Raw genomic sequence first — 22,615 nt, forward strand, 5'->3', positions numbered from 1 at the left:
GTCACATGCAACGGCTTCAGATACACGAGAATATTGAGGCAATCCAGCTCATCGATACTAATGGGCAACCTAAAAGATTGAAGAGGACACAGCCTTTGAACTAGTTTGAGTGATAGTGAAAAGCAGAGCATAGTATTGGTGCGCATGAGAAGAGCTTAATTTTAAGGTAATTTAAGGGAAAATAAAATTACTCATTGGTCATTTACATTTACGACCAGATTGTAATTGTAATATTCATCATCGATTATGGGAAAAAATCTTGATAAAAACTTACCTTTAAGAAAATTTGAGATATCTTCTAATTGTGGAATGTTGTCTGCTCTGTATCCGCAGTTTTCTACTAGCAGGGGGAAAACATGATTATGTTCTTTGCAAGCATGTGTGGGATATAAAGTTGTCAGTTGCCTAAATACTTTGCCCCATGTTTCAGTTTCTTCTTTAGTGTAATCTACGTGAGGAAGTTTTTGGCCATGTCTACAAAAATTATGTGTTTAATTTTTTAAAATCTTTAAGATTTAAATATTTAATAGTATATTGTGCAACAGGTGAGAAAAAAGACATATTTCTCACGAGCGCAGAAGTCTGTTGGCAAGAGTCGATGGCGAGTGCCGCAAATCAAGCGAGGAAGAAATATGTCATTTTTTCACGTATTGTACACTGTATTTTTTTTATAGATGCGTTGTGGTCAAGAGTTCAAACTTTAAAATTAAATAATTTAGGTGCTTTTAGGTATATTATTTGCCTAAATTGAAATAAAATACATGTATGTAGGTATTTAATATTATTAATATTTATATACCTTATGTATTTAAAATTATAATTAAGAGTTATATTGGAATAGTTTTGAAAGGTAATTCCTGGTAAGTTTTGCTTCAACACATTTTGTTTGACAACAATAATTGTGTTTGTATTGTGCATGTTACCATGGAAACGGCGATCATATATGTATGGAAAACCGTCGGATAACCATTGAGAAATTATTTATCACTACAACGGTCGATATTTCTTCCTTCGTGAGAAATTTTTCGTTTTGAAAGTATTAAGTAGTGGGAGAAGTTGCACATTGTATAGCATCCATAGAAAAAATATGATTTATATAAAATACTTACTTGTAATTGAAGGCTATGTCGGCAAAGTATTTCCGGCGTGCCCTGTAGACGGGATCAGTGAAACCAGGATGATCAGAATCTAGCTCAGCACCATAGGATAAAATCTGGTTAGCAAACCTGTCAAGATCTCTTATACGCCTTGGAAACCATGGTACGGTATCTGAATTTTAAAAAATAACGAAGCTAAGTATTGTGTAAAAGTAGAATATTTTTATTGTACAATATTAGGAATTGCTAGTCTTAATAGTAATGAATGAATTGATAATAAATACTAGAGTAAGAACCAAGCAACTAAAGACAATAATAGGGTACCATAGATTACAACCGGTAACAATAGAGTCCTTAGAGTCTATAGTACTAATAGCAGATTATAAGAATGTGCTGAAACTTATCGATATATGTCGATATACGAAAATGGAAATAAATGAGGAAAAAAGTAAGATAATGATAATCAGCGGAAAAGAAGATAAGCAAGATAATGAAGTAAAGATATAATGTAAAAAATAATTGGAAATAGTTACAACTTACGAATAAATGGGAAGTATACTTACTAACGACGGAAAAATAGACTGGGGAAATAACTGATAGAGCAAAGAGATCAAACAAGTTATATGGCGGGTGAGCCCAATACTGGAAAAAAAGAACTTACACCAATAGTGATACCGACTATGATCCATGCAAGTAAAAACTGGACAATTCTGAAAAAACATAAGAGCAGGAGAAAAAAGTGGATACAGCAAGTAGTAGAGTGAGATAGGGAACGGTAAACAAAAATCAGAGGAGAAATTAAAAATAATGGTAGGAAATAGAAAAGAATGGAAGAGGTGGGTAAAAGAAAGGGGAGTAAGAAAGAAAGAAAATACTTTCTGTTGTTCGGTTCAAATATTCTTTCTGTTCCTCTTACCTTTGTTATCTCTGTAGTCTCTGGAAATGATCTGAAAGTACTCGCTAATCTCTTTCATATCGGCAATTGCAGCTCCAAGATTACCGGTTGGAGCACATTCTACCATAAATTCGTAGTTGTCGGGGGTTTTCGACGATGGTCTAGATTCAATGTGTAATAGATTGACTTCATGTTTCTTGAAGATTGACAAGAATTTGGCAAGAACTCCTACTTCTTCTGCTGGAGGTGCGAAGACGATGCAGGTGCTGTGCGCTGAATCCTTACCGATCCTGATGTAGTTTCCACCGGGCATTAGTTTGGGCTGAAATAAAAAAATAGATTGTAGAATTTATATTCATATTATGTCTGGTACTGTCTTAAAATATTTATTTATTCTCTTGTTATCATCGAGAAATTCTAAAGTTACACTGAAGGAAATGAGAAGCTAATCACCTAGTATCTATGTAGCATGTATCACTTCCACCAAGTGGTCACACACATTTGTAGAGTTAAAGTAGAAAGCTGGGCAGTGGAGAAGAGGCGTATTTTATCTTCATAAATAAAGATGAAAGTGTTACAGTGATCACAAAACAATATTATCTCCAACAACGTTACAACATATTAACAGATTTACTGATATTTTGTTTGTCTTTTTTCTTCTAAAAGTTTTGATTGGTTCTTTCTTCTAAAGATTTTGTTGAATTTAATTCACTTAAATGAGCAATCAGCTATTTTCAATGGGAAATAAGCCACAATTTTACCAAAAAAATTATTTTATTAACGTTTCAACGCCCAAGTCGGGTGTCGTTGCCAAAATACAAAATAATACTAAATTAAACAAAAATGTTGTTGTTTAGTAAAAAATTCTTCTAATAATTTATTTAATCTGACTCATTTATATCGGCAATTCAGACATGTATTATACATTTTAAAGTAGAAGACTTTAAAATTATATTGCTAATATTGATGAGTTGCGTTCCTGGGACGACTTTACTAAAAGATAGTTCATTCCATTACATGAAATCAACCCAACTCAAGAATATCCGCTATAAAAAATGATAGCTTGTGGTCTGTCTTTAAAAAGACAACCAAATGCAACGGTGGCAGTAAAATTCTCGCGCTGGAGATTCCATAGTAAATCACGAGGGAAAACCAGGAAAAACCTCGTGATACTATCAGGATATTCTTGAGTTGGGTTGATTTCATGTAATCGAATGAACTATCTTTTAGTAAAGTCGTCCCAGGAACGCAACTCATCAATATTGGCCATATCATTTTAAAGTCTTCTACTTAAAATGTATAATACATGTCTGAAATGCCGATATAAATGAGTCAGATTAAATAAATTATTGGAAGAATTTTTTACTTCTTCTTCTTCTTCATGTGTCATCTCCGCTACGGAGGTTGGCAATCATCATAGCTATTTTAATATTTGAGGCAGTAGCTCTAAATAGTTGTTTTGAGCTGCATCCAAACCATTCTCTCAGGTTCTTCAGCCATGAAATTCGTCTTCTGCCGATGCTTCTTCTGCCGTCTATCTTTCCCTGCATTATGAGTCGCAGGATGCCATACTTCTCGCCCCGCATCACATATCCACGATACTGTAGTTTTCTTTCTTTAATTGTAAGTTCAACTTCCTTCTCTTTACCTATTCTTCTCAGTACTTCATTGTTCGTAACTCTATCTACCCAGGAAACCCTCATAATTATTCTATAGGTCCACGTTTCAAAGGCGTTAAGTCGTCTCATTGTCTCTAAATTTAACGTCCATGATTCCACTCCATAGTATAGTACACTATATACGTAATATTTTGTTAGGCGTACTTTAAGAGCTAATGTTAAATCTTGCCTACATAGGACCTTTTTCATTTTCATAAAATTAGAACGTGCTCTCTTGATTCTGGCTTTGATATCTGCAGTGTAGTCATTATTTTCGGTTATGTGTTCCTAGGTAAGTGTACTTTTTTACTCTTTCGATCTGCTGGCCCTCTACTATCAAGATTTCGTCAGTATTAGGGTTGTTTTTACTAATTTTAATAAACTTCGTCTTTTTGATATTGAGAGAGAGTCCGTACTCCCTACTACACCTTACTATTTTACTCATGAGTAAAATTTTTTACTAAGCAACAACATTTTTGTTTAATTTAGTATTATTTGGTATTTTGACAACGACACCTGACTTGGGCGTCGAAACGTTAATAAAATCATTTTTTTTTGGTAAAATTGTGGCTTATTTCCCATTAAAACTAGTTGAGTCTAAAAATGCCACAAGGAAATAGCTTCAGATCAACATTAAATGAGCAAGGTCAGTTTAAAGGAAGTATAAGAAAAAATCCTTGATTAAATTGTTAATGTCGTCAAAATTATTATATTTAAGATGATGTTTTATTTACATAATTAAAGAGTTTCGATAAAATGTAAGATTGTTTTAAATATTTGGATATTATATTTTATTGAAAAATCCTTGAATGTGACCGTTCCGTTTGAATAATTGGTATGTCTGTTGATACTGATATCAACATGGGAAATTTATCAATGATGATGTTTTAGATGAAGAAATATATACAATAATAGAGAAGCGTGGACTCTATGCGAGGCCATGCTTTTGAGGGGTATGTATACTTGTATAAAGACTACTACTAAGGATAAACTGGATCGATAGATTTAGAAATAAGGAAGTTATTAGACCTGTGACCCAAATAATTACAACGAGGGTCTATATCTAATAAATAGACACAAGCTGGAGTAATTATAACTCACTCTAAAAAATATTAACTTTTGCATCTCTTCATACAAAAGTCCAAGGTAAATATGATACTAACAGGAAAACATGGCGTACAAAAAATTTATGGGTACGGAAAATCAACTAGATCATTATGTAGACCTAATGTCAAGAAAGGCATGAAGTGACTGTGGTAACCTACATGATATATTAACAATCGATAATAATCATGAAACTAGAAGAACATGAAGTCCGAAATGAAGATCTGACTTAAGTTGGAATATTTTAAACACATCCGGAGATATATTCAAAAATACTATATTTATTTTTTTATTATGCAACAATGCAAGTAAGAATCTTTGGAAACTTAGACCTTATATAAAAAGATACTCATTGCTCAAAATACTAAGACAGTGTTATGAATCAACCACTTTTGTAATTCGAACAATATGGCAATATTAATAATAAGCAATATAATAAATAATTCATCTGAGATGATAACTAATAATTGACAAAAAAGAACAAAAATTATATTTTAAACATACCTGTAAATGCGAAAAATGGATTTGGGAGAAAAACAAAGAAGCTTATTATATACCGACGCATCCAAAACTTCAGACAGCTTAGGAACTGCTGTTATAGATTCTGATCAATATCATAAATTTAAATTATCATCATTCAATACTGTTCACACGGCTGAGATTTATGCCATCCTGCAAGCACTGATAATTATAAAGAACAACCACTATAGAAGACAGTAGTTATCGTTTGGACAAGAATACGGGCTAACAATGAATGTCAAGAAGACAAAGTTTATCAGAATATCGAAAACTCAAAGAAATAACGAAGATCTCTTCATAAACGAGAGATCTCTCAAATATCGAACGAGTCGACCAATATGCATACCTTAGAACAATGATCAACTCCACAGTAGATTACCTACTTGCAGTAAATCAAAATCAGAATAGAAAAAGAAATTAACAAAATGAGAAACGTGCTCTGCACGAGAGATTTGAAGATGGAGCTAAGAGTTAGGTTGGCTAGGTGCTACGTTTTCTCGACTTTTTTTTATGGAATGGAAGCTTGGACCTTGAATGCTGCATCAATGAAAAAACTAGAATCATTTGAGCTGTGGGTGTACAGAAGAATTCTGAAAATATCGTGGACAGGACACGTCACAAACAAAGAGGTTATGAGAAAGATGAATAAAGAAATGGAAATCCTAAATTCCATCAAAACAAGAAAATTGGAATATCTTGGACATATTACACGTGGAGAGAGATACAGCTTGCTCCAATTGATTATGCAGGGAAAGATTCAAGGAAAGAGAAGCATAGGGAGACGCAGAATATCGTGGCTGCGCAACCTGAGAGAGTAGTACGGATGTACACCAAATAAACTTTTCGGAGCAGCCGTCTCTAAAATACGAATAGCTATGATGATTGCCGACCTCCGCCGCGGAAATGGCATTTAAGAAGAAGTAGTTATCACTGACTCTTTAAACTCCATTCTGAAAATTCAGCCGATGTATCCGAAATATCCAATTAGATGTATCCAAAACTGAATTAGATATTTTCAACCAAAAAAACACCGAGATCGTAATACTTTGGATATTCCAGGAAACGAAGAAGCAGCTTCCTGTGCTAGAGATGCAGCAAACAACAAAGATTCAACAATAGTGAGTGAGGTGGTTGCTAGTGACATTAGAACAGTATTTAAATCCAAAAGTCAGTATTAAGTGGTAAAGTGAATGGGATAACTACCAATCTATAAGAAGTTAAACCATCTACAAAAACGTCGAGGAAGCTAAACACAAGTAAGGTCAACCAGGTTAGAATTGATCGCCTACGTTTAGGGCATACACAAATAACTCATGCATATTAATTTATTTGACAGACAGAATATTCCGATATGCGATAAATGTAAGACAAGTTTAAATGTAAAACACTTAAACAAACAAGAAAATCCAACAATAATTTTTCCGACGATCTAAAGACATTATTAGACGAAAATTGTAATATTAATTTACAAAATATTGGTAATTAACTAAATACCTAAATGTCGCTAATGACCATTAGTATATAGTTGATACGACTGACGTTAATAAAAAAAAGAAGTTGAACTTATTGAAAATAAGTCTCCAAATAGACAAAATCGTAAGTAGTCGTTCTTTAAAAAATACGATAAACATAAGGTGAAAGTTGATAATTTAAATAAAACTAACTAAAATTATATACTTAAGTCATTTAAAGTAGCTATTATAAGCTTAAGTAGCTATTGTCAAAAGAGTACAGTTTTTTGAAATAAATAAATTGACTTACATCTATATTAGTATCAACTTCAATCCCATCGATACTAGTAATGTGCTTCATATTGAATACCAAGTTTTCCGTTAACACTATGTATCACAGTTATATCTTTTATGTTTGAATACATAATTTAATATCCTTATATACCTCAATCTGCAATTATTCGTGAAATTGGCTACTTACGTTATTGTTTTTTTAATCGGTTTTACAAATTACCAACTGGCATAAAAATCTAAAGTAACATTCTTTGAAAATTGCATCAGTCCAAAGATGGTAACCGTTTTGTTGTGGTACGGAAAACCCTTTACTTTTCTGAATATCGGTAATCACTGAAGATAGCGTGTGTATATATCAGAATTTCTCAGTTTACTGTGAAACTAGATTATTAGTGGTCTCCCTGATATAGTCGTAATTAAACTAGCATTATAAAATGTTGATATCTAATAATAGGAAAGAATGAAATTATGAAGTTTTTAATGGCAGTAGCAATTATAAGAATCTAGTCACGTTAATGAAAATGTTATTTAATTGTTGCTAATATAGATCTAGAAAAAGTGTTTAAAGAGGCACTAAAAGACGTCAATGAAGTCATATCAATAAATAAAATACTAGTAAATAATCTCAGATATGCAGACGATACTACAATACTCCTTGTGGACATCAGAAAAGAGCTGCAAATTTTGGTTGATCGCACTACACAGTACTGAGAGAGGTATGAAATGGCTCTGAATACAAAAAAAAAACTAATGATTAGTGATTGTCAGTAAGAACAAGATTGAAGACGAAACAATCTACGTTAAAGGCAAAGTTTTAGAGAAAGTACCCAAATACAATTTTTTTGGGGTGTGAGCTAATTGAATAATGGGACCGCAGCCTTAACATAACATGACGCATAGAGATGACCAAAAGCGTTTTAAATAAATAAATAAATAGTTTATTTACGGTTATACCAATTACAATAATTACAATCAATAAATAATTCATATCATATTAACCGTTTTAGAACTCAATAATAATTACATACAATTTACACAAGACAAATGAATAGAATAAATACCTAAATGACAGTTTACAGTGACAGCATACATTGTATTTTAAAATGATTTTTTCAGCTTTTTTCTGAAAACTATTCAGAGAGCTAGAAAAAAAGTCTACATCTAAATCATTTCCAGATTGACACATTCGTCTTGTAGGTCTATTTAGACAATAGTTTGTTGGAATTCTAAGTGAAAAACGTTCTTAGATCTTGTGCACCTTTGAGGAACCCTAAGACCTATTCTCTGCCAAATTTTAGGCGAATATATCATTCCGTTTACAGTCTTGAAAAGAAAAACCAAATCTAGCATTAAACGACGATTTTCTAAAGGCGGAAATACATATCCGCGCCGCGAACTCCGCGCCGTGTGTGCGCCGCGCGTTCGTGGCGCGGTTATTGTTCGTTAAAATTTTTCATTTTGACGATCCAGAGGAAACTGACGAACGTTTAGTAATTGTAGATAATCATGTCTCTGTCCTGTACTTCTACTACATCTTATTTTGGTATTGTTCTGAAACTATTTTCTTGTGTCATCTTATGCAATTTACTATTTTATGTGGAATAAGCCACAGTTTGGGAACATTTCGGGAACTACCTTTTTCGCTTCCTGGCAACACAAATATAATGGTAGGGGAGCCCAAGCGGGGATTTTTGCAGTTACTCGAGCGCGTCAAATTATCATATGGGGAGAAACGTGGTACCCTGCAGATGTACCTCCACCATATATTGGCTCTTAACACAGGGGAGTTCGTTCGGGGGGCCCGAAAAAAAATCTATCTTTAAAATATTCGAAATTGTCAGATTAAGATAAGGTAAGTTAAGTACATGCAAAGGAGTCTATATTTCAAAAATATGACGATTTGAGCGGGGCGTACGGAAATGGGTGAGTCAAAAAGTTTCACAAAAAAAAGCGAATATTTCGCGAAATGAACGTCAGATTGAAAAACTAAAAACTACGTGTTCAATATTTTTCAAAAATCTATCGAAAAATACCAAACTTGACCCCCCACGGAGAGGGGTGGGGGGTAAATTTAAAATTTTAAATACAAATCCCGCGATCTTTCGCAAAATAAACATCATATCGAAAAACTGCAAAATACACTTTATCAATGTTTTTGAAAAATCTATCGAATGGTTCCAAACACGACCCGCCACGGAGGTGAGGTGGGGGGTTATTTTAAAATCTTAAATGGTAGACCCCGTTTCTTATTGCAGATTTGGATTGTTTGTATAAAAATAAACAACTTTTATTCGAAACATTTTTTTGAATTATGGATAGATGGCGCTATAATCGGAAAAAAAGTTGTTGGAAATGGAAAATTAAATTAAAAAATGGGAAGTCCCCACTAAAATGGAAAATTTTACTTAACTTTTTTGGTTTTAGGACCTAATAATCACAACCCAATAGGTCGCCAAAGCGCTCGAGTGACTGCACATTTGGCATACTTTGCTCCCCTACCATAATATATCTGCTTGTTCCTACAACCAGAAACAAAATTAGAGAACTATAGGTACTTCCAAGTCATGCGATACCTTTTTCGTTTTCCGGTGACACAATTGTAATGTATCTGCTTGTTTCAACTGCGTAGCTTCACTAGAAACGAAATTAGAGAACTATAGGTTCTTCCAAGCCCTGTGTTAACTTTTTCGCTTTCCGGTGACCCAATTATAATATATCTGCTTGTTCCAACTCAGTTGCTTCACCAGAAGCGAAGTTAGGAAACTATAGGCTCTTCCAAGATGTGCGTTACCTTTTTCGTTTTCCGACGACACAATTATAACATATCTACTTGTTCCAACTCCGTTGCTTCACCAGAAGCGAAGTTAGGAAACTATAGGCTCTTCCAAGTTGTGCGTTACCTTTTTCGTTTTCCGGTGACCCAATTATAATATATATGCTTGTTCCAACTACGTTGCTTCACCAGAAGCGAAGTTAGAAAACTATTGGGTCTTCCAAGTTGTGCGTTACCTTTTTGGCTTTCCGGTGACCCAATTATAATATATCTGCTTGTTCCAACTCCGTTGCTTCACCAGAAGCGAAGTTAGAAAACTATTGGGTCTTCCAAGTTGTGCGTTAGCTTTTTGGCTTTCCGGTGACCCAATTATAATATATCTGCTTGTTCCAACTCAGTTGCTTCACCAGAAGCGAAGTTAGGAAACTATAAGCTCTTCCAAGATGTGCGTTACCTTTTTCGCTTTCCGACGACACAATTATAACATATCTACTTGTTCCAACTCCGTTGCTTCACCAGAAGCGAAGTTAGGAAACTATAGGCTCTTCCAAGTTGTGCGTTACCTTTTTCGTTTTCCGGTGACATAATTATAATATATCTGCTTGTTCCAACTCCGTTGCTTCACCAGAAGCGAAGTTAGAAAACTATTGGGTCTTCCAAGTTGTGCGTTACCTTTTTGGCTTTCCGGTGACCCAATTATAATATATCTGCTTGTTCCAACTCCGTTGCTTCACCAGAAGCGAAGTTAGGAAACTATAAGCTCTTCCAAGATGTGCGTTACCTTTTTCGCTTTCCGACGACACAATTATAACATATCTACTTGTTCCAACTCCGTTGCTTCACCAGAAGCGAAGTTAGGAAACTATAGGCTCTTCCAAGATGTGCGTTACCTTTTTCGCTTTCCGACGACACAATTATAACATATCTACTTGTTCCAACTCCGTTGCTTCACCAGAAGCGAAGTTAGGAAACTATAGGCTCTTCCAAGTTGTGCCTTACCTTTTTCGTTTTCCGGTGACCCAATTATAATATATCTGCTTGTTCCAACTCAGTTGCTTCACCAGAAGCGAAGTTAGGAAACTATAAGCTCTTCCAAGATGTGCGTTACCTTTTTCGCTTTCCGACGACACAATTATAACATATCTACTTGTTCCAACTCCGTTGCTTCACCAGAAGCGAAGTTAGGAAACTATAGGCTCTTCCAAGTTGTGCGTTACCTTTTTCGTTTTCCGATGACATAATTATAATATATCTGCTTGTTCCAACTCCGTTGCTTCACCAGAAGCGAAGTTAGAAAACTATTGGGTCTTCCAAGTTGTGCGTTACCTTTTTGGCTTTCCGGTGACCCAATTATAATATATCTGCTTGTTCCAACTCCGTTGCTTCACCAGAAGCGAAGTTAGGAAACTATAAGCTCTTCCAAGATGTGCGTTACCTTTTTCGCTTTCCGACGACACAATTATAACATATCTACTTGTTCCAACTCCGTTGCTTCACCAGAAGCGAAGTTAGGAAACTATAGGCTCTTCCAAGATGTGCGTTACCTTTTTCGCTTTCCGACGACACAATTATAACATATCTACTTGTTCCAACTCCGTTGCTTCACCAGAAGCGAAGTTAGGAAACTATAGGCTCTTCCAAGTTGTGCGTTACCTTTTTCGTTTTCCGGTGACCCAATTATAATATATATGCTTGTTCCAACTACGTTGCTTCACCAGAAGCGAAGTTAGAAAACTATTGGGTCTTCCAAGTTGTGCGTTACCTTTTTGGCTTTCCGGTGACCCAATTATAATATACAGTCAAACCCGCTTATTGGAATAGCCTTCGTGATAAGCAAAAGCATTCCTATAACCGAGATATTCTAATAACCGATCATTTTTGGCTAGTACAAACGTTTCAGGACCTCAAATTTCTATTCCTTAAACCGCGATATTCCTATAACCGGTATTCTAATAAGCGGGTTCGACTGTATCTGCTTGTTCCAACTCCGTTGCTTCACCAGAAGCGAAGTTAGAAAACTATTGGGTCTTCCAAGTTGTGCGTTACCTCTTTCGTTTTCCGGTGACCCAATTATAATATATCTGCTTGTTCCAACTCCGTTGCTTCACCAGAAGCGAAGTTAGAAAACTATTGGGTCTTCCAAGTTGTGCGTTACCTTTTTCGCTTTCCGACGACACAATTATAACATATCTACTTGTTCCAACTCCGTTGCTTCACCAGAAGCGAAGTTAGGAAACTATAGGCTCTTCCAAGTTGTGCGTTACCTTTTTCGTTTTCCGGTGACCCAATTATAATATATATGCTTGTTCCAACTACGTTGCTTCACCAGAAGCGAAGTTAGAAAACTATTGGGTCTTCCAAGTTGTGCGTTACCTTTTTGGCTTTCCGGTGACCCAATTATAATATACAGTCAAACCCGCTTATTGGAATAGCCTTCGTGATAAGCAAAAGCATTCCTATAACCGAGATATTCTAATAACCGATCATTTTTGGCTAGTACAAACGTTTCAGGACCTCAAATTTCTATTCCTTAAACCGCGATATTCCTATAACCGGTATTCTAATAAGCGGGTTCGACTGTATCTGCTTGTTCCAACTCCGTTGCTTCACCAGAAGCGAAGTTAGAAAACTATTGGGTCTTCCAAGTTGTGCGTTACCTCTTTCGTTTTCCGGTGACCCAATTATAATATATCTGCTTGTTCCAACTCCGTTGCTTCACCAGAAGCGAAGTTAGAAAACTATTGGGTCTTCCAAGTTGTGCCTCGCTTTCCGGTGGCACAATTATAATATATCCGCTTGTTTCAACTGCGTTGCTTCACCAGACACGAAGTTAGAAAACTATAGGTTCTCCAAGTCGTGCGTTACCTATTTCGCTTTCCGGTGACACATAATATATATCTGCTTATGAATGATTTTTTGATATTGATAACTATTTCCGAAGTGAAAGTCGAAAGGTCAAGTAAACTTGATTTCAAACTCGAATTGTGGCTTATGCCCAAATAAAATAATAAATCTTATTTTTAATACATGTTATTTTTAGTACAACAATGAACTAACATTTTTTAAAATGGTCCGCATGTACATTTTTTTATTTCAGCTTCTATTTCCGTTCAGATCGGATTTAAGTTGTTTCTTTAAATTAAATGGTTCTTTATTGAGGATCCCACAATAATGATTTTCCACGGTAAACATCAATTTCCTTCCGACAGTTCCGACCATTCCATTACTAACAAATATTCAACTCATGCGCGCCAAAACCAACAAACCACTCGCAAACCCGTCCAAATACGTATTGCGAACCATCAAAGCGTTTGTTGAAAAACCGACAGAATTTAGATCGTGGTGCGCCGTGTGCGTGCCGTTTGTGCGTCACTTGAAAACACGTACTAATCTGATGAATACGCTGCGCGCGAGCGGCTCGCACACCGAGCAGAGCGCATATGTATCTCCGCCTTAATATTGTTATATTAAGCAATTTTAAAATGTCACAATACACTATATCTTCTGAAGAAATCCCTAATTTATAGCCTACAAAGCGTAGAAATTTTTTCTGAACTTTCTCAATGCTTTCAATATGACGTTTATACAGGGTGTCCCAAAAGTAGTGGAACGGTCGAATATTTCGCGAACTAAACATCGGATCGAAAAACTGAAAAATACGTGTTCAATCATTTTTAAAAATCTATCCAATGACACCAAACACCAACCCCCACTACACCCCCTGGAGGTGGGGTGGAGGGTAACTTTAAAATCTCAAATGGAAACCCCTAGTTTTTCTTGCAGATTTGGATTCGTTACGTGAAAGTAAGCAACTTTTATTCAAGACATTTTTTCGAACTGTGGATAGATGGCGCTATAATTGAGAAAAACGATTTATCCTGATACCATAGGTAAATTATAGAAACGGTCTAATATCTCGAGAAATACACTTCCAAATGAGAAACCAAAATAAAGGTTTTTAATACTTTTCGAAAACCTATCGAATAACACTTAACATGACCCTCCAACCCACCCCCTGTAGGTGGGGTGGGGGGTAACTTTAAAATCTTAAATAGCAACCCCCACTTTTTATTACAGATTCGGATTCGTCATGAAAAATTAAGCAACATTTATTCGAAATATTTTTTAGAATTGTTGATAGATGGCGCTTTAATTGGAAAAATACGATTTATTAGCGCCATCTATCAGCAATTTTAAAAAATGGTTCGAATAAATGTTGCTTAATTTTTCATGACGAATTCGAATCTGCAATAAAAAGTGGGGGTTGTATTTAAGATTTCAAATTTACCCCCCACCCCTTCTCCAGAGGGTGTGTTTAAGGGTCATTTTTGGTGTTTATCGATAGGTTTTCAAAAAATATTAAAAACCTGTTTTTTTATTTCTCATTTGGAAGTGTATTTCTCGAGATATTAGACCGTTTCTATAATTTACCTATGGTATCAGGATAAATCGTTTTTCCCAATTATAGCGCCATCTATCCACAGTTCGAAAAAATGTCTTGAATAAAAGTTATTTACTTTTAACTAACGAATCCAAATCTGCAAGAAAAACTAGGGGTTTCCATTTGAGATTTTAAAGTTACCCCTAACCCCACCTCTAGGTGGTGTAGTGGGGGTTGGTGTTTAGTGTCATTGGATAGATTTTTGAAAATGATTGAACACGTATTTTTCAGTTTTTCGATCCGATGTTTAGTTCGCGAAATATTCGACTGTTCCACTACTTTTGGGACACCGTATATAAAGGAGACCAAATAGTGCTGGAATATTCCAGGACTGATCTAACCATAGAACAATACACACTTTTAAAACAATCCACATTATTGAATTCTGACAAGGTTCTTTTCAAAAATCCAAGTAATTTAAAAACTTTAATACAAATAATATTATAGTGAATTTTGAATTATACAGTGGGATCAAAAAATACACCTAAATCTTTGAAAGTGTTTGTTGGTTCCAGAAATATATTATTTATAGAGTAATTAAAATAGATAGGTTGTGAGTTTCTAAAAAAGCGTGTTATTTTTTATTTATCAATATTAAGTGAAAGGTATTAAGTGAAAGGGCTTTGTACACCATTGTGAGAAATTGTTTACATCTTTTTGCATTTTTACAGTCTCTAACATCCTTACTATTTCAAAAAAATTCCAAATCATCAGCATACAACAAAATAACACAATTTTCAAAGAGTTCTAAAACAAATAAAAAGAATAGTCGATAAATGACCACCCTGTGGGACGCCAGACCTAGCCAAAATCTCTTCAGAAAGACAGTTCTTGACTTTGACAACCTGAAGCCTGTCTGTCAGGTAGCTCTCCAACCACTCAAGTAGGGATCCATGAATTCCTAGTGCTTCTAGTTTTTTTATAAGAATCCTGATGTTAACCCGATCGAATGCCTTTGAGAAGTCGGTATAGATCACATCGACCTGAGCCCCCTTCCCAAAGGCATCCAAAATGAATTCTTCTAGGATCACTAGATTTGTGGTTGTAGACCTACCCGGCATAAAGCCATGTTGTTCAGGAATAATTAAACTTTTAATTGGAAAAAATATTTTTGAAGCAATAATTGAAATTTTGGAAATGGGTCTGTAATTTTCTATACATGTTTTACTACCATTCTTAAAAATAGGAGAAATATAACTTTTCTTCCACTCTTCTGAGAAAGTGCCAGTAGTTAATGATAAACGAAAAATCTTTAGTAATACAGGAGACAGAGCAAAACGACATTTAGGTATGTACAAAATAAGGTGTAATTTCATCAGGGCCGCTACTAAGTTTTAGATTTAATTTTTGTAGCTTATTAAAAATATCTATTAGACTAATATCACAGCTGCTTAAACTAATTGTTTTATTATAATCAAAGCTTTTCAATAAGATGAAAACAACGTTATGCAATGGAAAACTGGGAATAGAAATTAGAACTAGACTATTAAGATGATACGTATTCTCTCTTCTTTTATATGGAGTTGAAGCCTGGACAATTATTGACAAAACTAAAAAGACTTGCCAGCTTTGAAATGTGGTGTTATCGAAGAATTTGGAAAATATCATGGAATCAACACGTAACAAACACAGAAACATTAAGAGAGATGAAAAAAGCAAAAGAAATCTCAACACTATGAAGGAAAGAAAAATGAGCTACTTCGGTCACATACTAATATAGGTATGTAAAAAATATGAGTGATGCGATTGGTTATACAAGGGAAAGTGAAAGGGAAAAGAAGGCCGGGAAGACAATGCACGTCCTGGTACCTTTTGGTATTGATTTTGCCTTCGAATATAAGTTAGAGCAATTCAACTTTTGATTTTTTACGATGTGACCAAAATATTATTCTTTCCGTTCTATTATTATAAGCATAAGCTATATTTCGCCTATGTATGGCTCATGTAGGATATTCTGAGTATTTTACGGTAACATCAGAGTTCGAATGCTTGGATTCTTTTTTGTGTTGCTTCTGTCAAAAATATTGATACAGCCCAATTACAAGAAGAGAAAGTTAAGGAATCAGTTCAAAGACAACTAAACAAAAATTTAATTTGGGAAAATATTGGTGAAAATGTCGATGAGGGCTCAAATAAAATCGTAACAACAGTAAAAGAAATCTGTGTGAGAAATTTACAAGGCAGGTCAAAGCTAAAAAAGCAGGCTTGGATGACAGATGACATATTGGATTTGATGGAACAACGGCAACTAGCGAAAAACAACGAAACACTTTATAACAGCATACAAAAAGAAATTCGCCGTAAAATACGAGAAACAAAGAGTCAACATCTAGCCAAACAGTGTCATGACATTGAAGAACTTGAAAACAGATACGACACGTTTAACATGTATAAAAAAGTTAAAGATGTGGCTGGTATCTTCAATAAGAAACAAACTGCATTTCTACAGGATGAACATGGTAAAGTAATATTTGAAGTAGAGGACAAACTTAAAGAATGTGAAAATTACGTCACGAACCTATTCGAAGACGATAGAAGTAGTTCACCTCCCAATATTACTAACTGCGACGGAGCCCTAATAACACGCTCTGAGGTTATAAAAGACATACAATCATCAAAAGATGGCAGAGCGACTGGTCCTGATGAAATTCCAACTGAAATATACAAGCTTATAAATGATAGCAATATTTTAGAGGCTATAACTTCGTTTTTCAATACCATTTATACCAGCGGACAACTACCTAATGGTTGGTCTAATTCACTGTTTATAGCTCTACCTAAGAAGACAACAGCAAAAACCTGTGCTGATTATGGAATCATCAGTTTGTTAAACCACTTATTGAAAATTTTTCTGAAGGTAATATATGGTCGTATCTACAATAAATGTGAGGAATACCTGGATGACACACAGTTTGGTTTCCGTAACGGGTTTGGAACGAGAGAGGCACTGTTTGGAATGAACGTACTTGCTCAAAAATGTCGAGATATATCTGTAGACATATACTGTTGTTTTATTGACTTCCAAAAGGCATTTGACCGTGTTAAGCACTCTATATTGATCGAAGATCTAAAAGACATTGGCTTGGACGGCAGAGATATTCGAATACTTGCAAATTTATATCGGAATCAAACAACATCAGTTTTAGTAGATGGTATGGAATCACAGACTCTTAATATTAAAAGAGGAGTACGGCAGGCAGGGATGCCTCTTGTCACCCCTGCTTTTCAATGTTTACTCCAAAAGAATTTTCAAAAAAGCACTTTCTGAAAAACAAGAAAGGATACTTGTGAACGGTGAAGTGATCAATAATTTGCGATATGCGGATGATACAGTACTCCTAGCTTCTAGTCAAGAAGATCTGCAAATACTACTTGATAGTGTCGTTGAGAGTTGTAGGGAGACAAGTCTGGATCTGAACATACGGAAAACCAAAATACTCGTAATAAGTAAACAACAGCATATGAAACCGTCTTTATATGTAAATAATACCAAACTTGAGCAAGTTGATAAAATCGTTTACCTTGGACAGCGATTAAATTGTAACGCAGAAAGTCACGGCGAAATTAGATCTAGGGTAGAGCAGGCTAGAGCCGCTTTTAGAAGGATGTCCAAGGTGTTATGTAAAAGAGACCTAAAATTGGCATTGAGGATCCGCCTACTTCTCTGCTACGTGTTCTCGGTCTTAATTTATGGTGTCGGGTCCTGGACTGTGAATAAAATCGATCTAAATCGTCTTGAGGCTTTCCAAATGTGGTGCTATAGAAGAATTTTAAAAGTTTCCTGGGTGGAGAAGATTCGAAACTCCACAATACTAGAACATCTCAGCAAGACTACTGAGATCATAAAAATCATCATGCAGAGAAAGCTGGAGTATTTCGGACATGTAATGACAGGTCCCAAATATAGGTTGCTACAAAATATCATGCAAGGAAAAATAGCAGTCAAACGCAGTCCAGGACGAAGAAGAACTTCATGGTTGAAGAACTTGCGAGATTGGTATGGTGTTGATACAAGCATGCTATTTAGGGTGGTAGTGAATAAGATTAAGATAGATATGATGGTAACCAACATTCTGAAAGGACATGGTACATGAAGAAGAAGAAGTTGCTTCTGTCATTGGCCAGGCTTGAATACCATAGAGCAACATGGAGAAAACATAGCACTTAAGTATTCTAGTTCTCGATAAGATATCCAGCTGGCGGTTGCATAGAAATTCTGCACTTTATAAAACACTGTACGTGCCTTTTCCCGACGTGTTTTTATCTCTAGTAAGTGGTTCCAAGTTTCATCAAGATTACTTCCAAGGTACGTTATTCTTGTTACTCTTTTCAGATCTGTTTCGTCGACATTGACCTTCACCCTTTCTGTTTTGCTACTTGCTGATGACCATCGTTTTGATCTTCTTTGTATTCAATTCTATTCCAAATTCTATACAGGCTGTCGTTACTCGGCCCATTAGGTGTTGCAGTGCTATACCTTTTATGAGGGATTTTAATTATTTTTTGTGATTTGTGTCATACAGCAGCTACAGGAAATACTTTTTTCCTTTGGAATTGGATTTTATACATAAAAGCTGATTAGTGAAGGTACAAATCATTATGATTTTTTTAAATAATCGTTTGTATAATATGTAATTATAAAACATTCTTTTATATCCACCAAGCAACAATCGAAGTGGATATCCTTGAACGACAAAATTATCCTAACCTAAGAAACTATCGTTGAACCAAACAGTCATAATAGACCAGGGCATTCAGCACAAAATAAATCGATTTTTTAATACACCTAGAAACTTACAACTTCTTGCATTATGTTCAGGATGATGTCAATAAAAGAGAACCGGTGCACCTGGCTCCCCAAATGCCCTAAAAAACTTCAGAAGATAACAAGCCTTAGCATTAACCTTGGACACTAGGTGGTTCGGGGGGTCAGTTCTGATGGCGTATTCACATTCAGCTACCCCAAAACCAGCCTTGTAATCTATTTGCATGTCGTAAACCTTCGAAACTCTAGAAGAGCATGTTCCTTAGCAGTGACCATTGGCAGCAGGTGTTGTGGGAGTCAGTTATGATGTCATATTCGTGTTCAGTATCCCCAAAAACCCTTATGTAATCTGTTTGCAACTATTTAATGCCGAGGACCCCCGAAACCCCAGAAGATGACGTGCTTTAGAGTGACACTGGGCATCAGGTGCTACGGGGGTCGGTTCTGACGGCATATTCGTGTTCAGCGACTCCAAAAACCTCAAAGTATTCTATTTGCATCAATTTAGTGCGAATAATCTTCGAATCTCCAGATGACGTGCCTTAGCAGTGATACTTGGGCACCAGCTGCTCTGGTGGGTGACCCCAAAAACTCCCGAATAACAATACCTGGTTCTTAATATGCTTATGTTGACATGTTTATGCTGTTTGGGATGCATTTTATGCATTTTAAAATGCAACTATGCATTTCAACCCATTTTCCTATAGGTAGGAAATAGACTTTTTTCTTGACATCATCTTGAACACAATGCTAAAAGTTTCAAATCTCTATGTGCAGAATTTAAAGATCGATTCATTATGGTGTTTTTAGTGATAAATTCCCTGGTCTATAAAACTAGAAAGGTTGCATTACAAAGAGAGAAAGAAATATTTCCTGTTTTTAATATCGAGATTACTAACTGAAAACAAGCAAGCTGTAGATGGTAATGGATTTTAAACTACTTATCCGATATTTTTATGAACTAAATTATTGTTGAAACACTTGGGAAATTGATTGATAATGCTATCACTGTAAACATAAACAATAGCTAACAACAAGGAGTCACGTAGTCACTACATCGAGAACAAATTCGTGCTTAACAATAAAATTTTATTGTTGAAAGTCATTGATGACAAAATTAGGAAATACTAAAACAAACAAAAAAGAATGCATATTCGATTGCATTGCATTGCAATAATGCATATTCAAACAAAACTAAAAATAACACACTCATCTTATCGAAATGTTGCATTGCATATCTTGCGTTATTTTTGTAATTTTAGAGTTCATCAAAGGTTGTTTCAAATAAGAAAATGAGGAATGCTTGATGCGTTTTGTTGACACGTGGTGGTTATTGATTAAACGCATACTATATTCGTATTGCTTCAGATACGATAAGAGCAGAAATGCCACACAATAAAATCTGGAATAAAATTGTTTCACTTGGTCTGTAACAAAATATGCCATTCCAAGCAATGACCTGACGACTGGACAAAATCTACAATAACAACAGTACATAAAAAAGGCGGCTTCTATAAATGAGACAACTACAGAAATATCTCTCTTATCTGCATTTGAAAAGATGAGATCTCTCTTATTTACCAGAAAGCCTTTGAGATGTGGGTTTTTCGAACGATGCTGAAGATCTCTTGGACAGAGCACGAGGCCAATAACGAGGTGCAGAGAAGAATTGGGACTAAGAGAGAACTCCTAAATATTGTAAAAAATAGAAAAACGAGTTATCTAGGGCATTTTTACAGAGGAGAAAGATACAACTTTTTACGACTCATAATAGAAGGGAAAGTGGAAGGAAGAAGAGGTCCAGGAAAAAGAAAATGCTCCTGCCTGAAGAACGTAAGAGACGTGGATACACATTTAATACTAAGAATCTTTCAAGATAGAGAGCAATTTGCTGTAGCATAGCCAACCTTCAGTAATGGAGAAGACACCTTAAGAAGAATAATTGAACTATATGAACACCCTACTGGAATAATTAAAGTGCTTGACATGCTCTCCAATGAATTCCACCCAAAAGAAGATAGAAGGAAGAAGATCACGAAGAAGATCCCCAACAAGATGAATCTAGCAAATTACAGGAACATACAAAAAACCTATAGTTTTAAAGAAATGACCAGAGACAGATCTTTGGAGGAGGGTAATACACGACGACCACTACACTCCCTCCGAGGAGTGAAGACTGAAGAGACAGATTCATATTGTATTAATGGAATGATAACCTATCATACGGGTTTTGTAAAGTCAGAATAAAGCCCAGAATACAGAGAAATTTGCCATATTGATCGCCAACCTCAATAGAGAAGGCGAGGAGGAAAGTCCGAAGAAAAATCCTTATACATGTCATCTACCTGTCAACTAATCAAGTGGGGAATGCAGTCAATGCAAACTGAAGAAAGGAGAAAGTTTAAATATTACCTAGAATTGACGTTTTATTTTAAACAACTTTGATTTGAACAAGTTATGAATAATCACAATTTAACTTAACTGCTAGAAAATTTGGCATGATAGTTTCACCAACAAAGACAAAATGTGGTTATGTCAAACGATACGTTGAGATGCAAAGGATGTAAAAGTAAAGGGAAAAAATATGCAACAGGTGATAGTGTTTAAATGCTACATGAAGCAAGAATGTATGAAATACATTAAGAAAGAGGAACAACAAACTTGAAAATTTAAGTAAATAATTTATTAAAAATTCCCTAAAAAGGGCTACAGCACAAATGCACGACGTTTTCGATCCGAATGCAGATCATCTTCAGTGCTGAACATAAAATAAGTATAACCTATAAATTTAATACAAAATTTTTTAAAATATTGAATAAGGTTGAAAACGACAAACTTGTTAAAAAATATGTTATTAATACTAAATATATTTCTTGTTTACGAATAGTAAGTGAAATAAAAATGTATATAGTTTAATAAAATCGTGTAAAATAAATAGCAAATATCAATCACGACTGTATAGAAGAATTTCGCATTAAAGAAATAAAAACTTTTTTTGTATAACATCTGTCAAGCATAAATAATATTTATTTGTATCTAATTATTACAAATTAATAAACTTACTATATCAGGTGGACTGCCCATCGGCATATCAACAGTTTTCTTCTCATTATTTTTTATAATGTTAGTAGGTTGAGACATTGGCCCCATCATCTTGGAAAATGTCTTATAAACTTGAAATATTCTTAAGAACTTCTCTTCAGTGAGCACTCTTGTGAACTAACTGTAATGATAACGCCGCTCTTTCTTTATATCTTCCTTCATTCACTACTTCCCCAGATACAGAGATAAATCAAAACAACATTTAATTTTCTTACGAAATTTTGATATTATTCTCATCATAAGTTTTTGATAATATTGTTATTGTTCTTGTTTCGATTCAGAAAAAGCTTTCGATAAAGAAGCACTACGTCATGTAAATTTTGCAAATTGTTTTGTTTTTTGATAAGGTACGGTCCTTTTTTGCAATTTATACTGCAAAAATTGCTGTGAAAATTTCGGTTTAAAGCTATATCTGTATGTTGGCTGCCTTGAAGCATTTTTATGAAAAATTTAGAATTTACATAAATAAACATACACGTTACGTTAATAATTTCCATGCGTATAATAAACTGCAAC

The 22,615-nt window shown here is 34.9% G+C and overlaps 1 protein-coding gene across 2 annotated transcripts in view; it reads right to left on the reverse strand.

The window, feature by feature from the left end:
• LOC126891739 (protein henna) overlaps positions 1–22,357 on the reverse strand; it is a 35,482-nt gene extending 13,125 nt beyond the window's left edge. The window contains exons 1-4 of one of the 2 annotated variants that reach the window (XM_050661013.1): positions 22,061–22,357; positions 2,014–2,314; positions 1,110–1,269; positions 275–474 (exon numbers count right to left, since the gene is read on the reverse strand). In XM_050661013.1, coding sequence (XP_050516970.1) covers positions 275–474; positions 1,110–1,269; positions 2,014–2,314; positions 22,061–22,150 — 751 coding nt within the window. In that variant the 5' untranslated portion in view covers positions 22,151–22,357. Of the gene's footprint in view, positions 1–274; positions 475–1,109; positions 1,270–2,013; positions 2,315–7,034; positions 7,198–22,060 lie in introns of those variants that run through there. The other variant, XM_050661014.1, reaches the window with a different exon arrangement.
• Between the last annotated feature and the right edge of the window lie 258 nt (positions 22,358–22,615).

Source organism: Diabrotica virgifera, chromosome 9 (assembly GCF_917563875.1).
Source record: "Diabrotica virgifera virgifera chromosome 9, PGI_DIABVI_V3a".
Lineage (NCBI taxonomy): Eukaryota > Metazoa > Arthropoda > Insecta > Coleoptera > Chrysomelidae > Diabrotica > Diabrotica virgifera.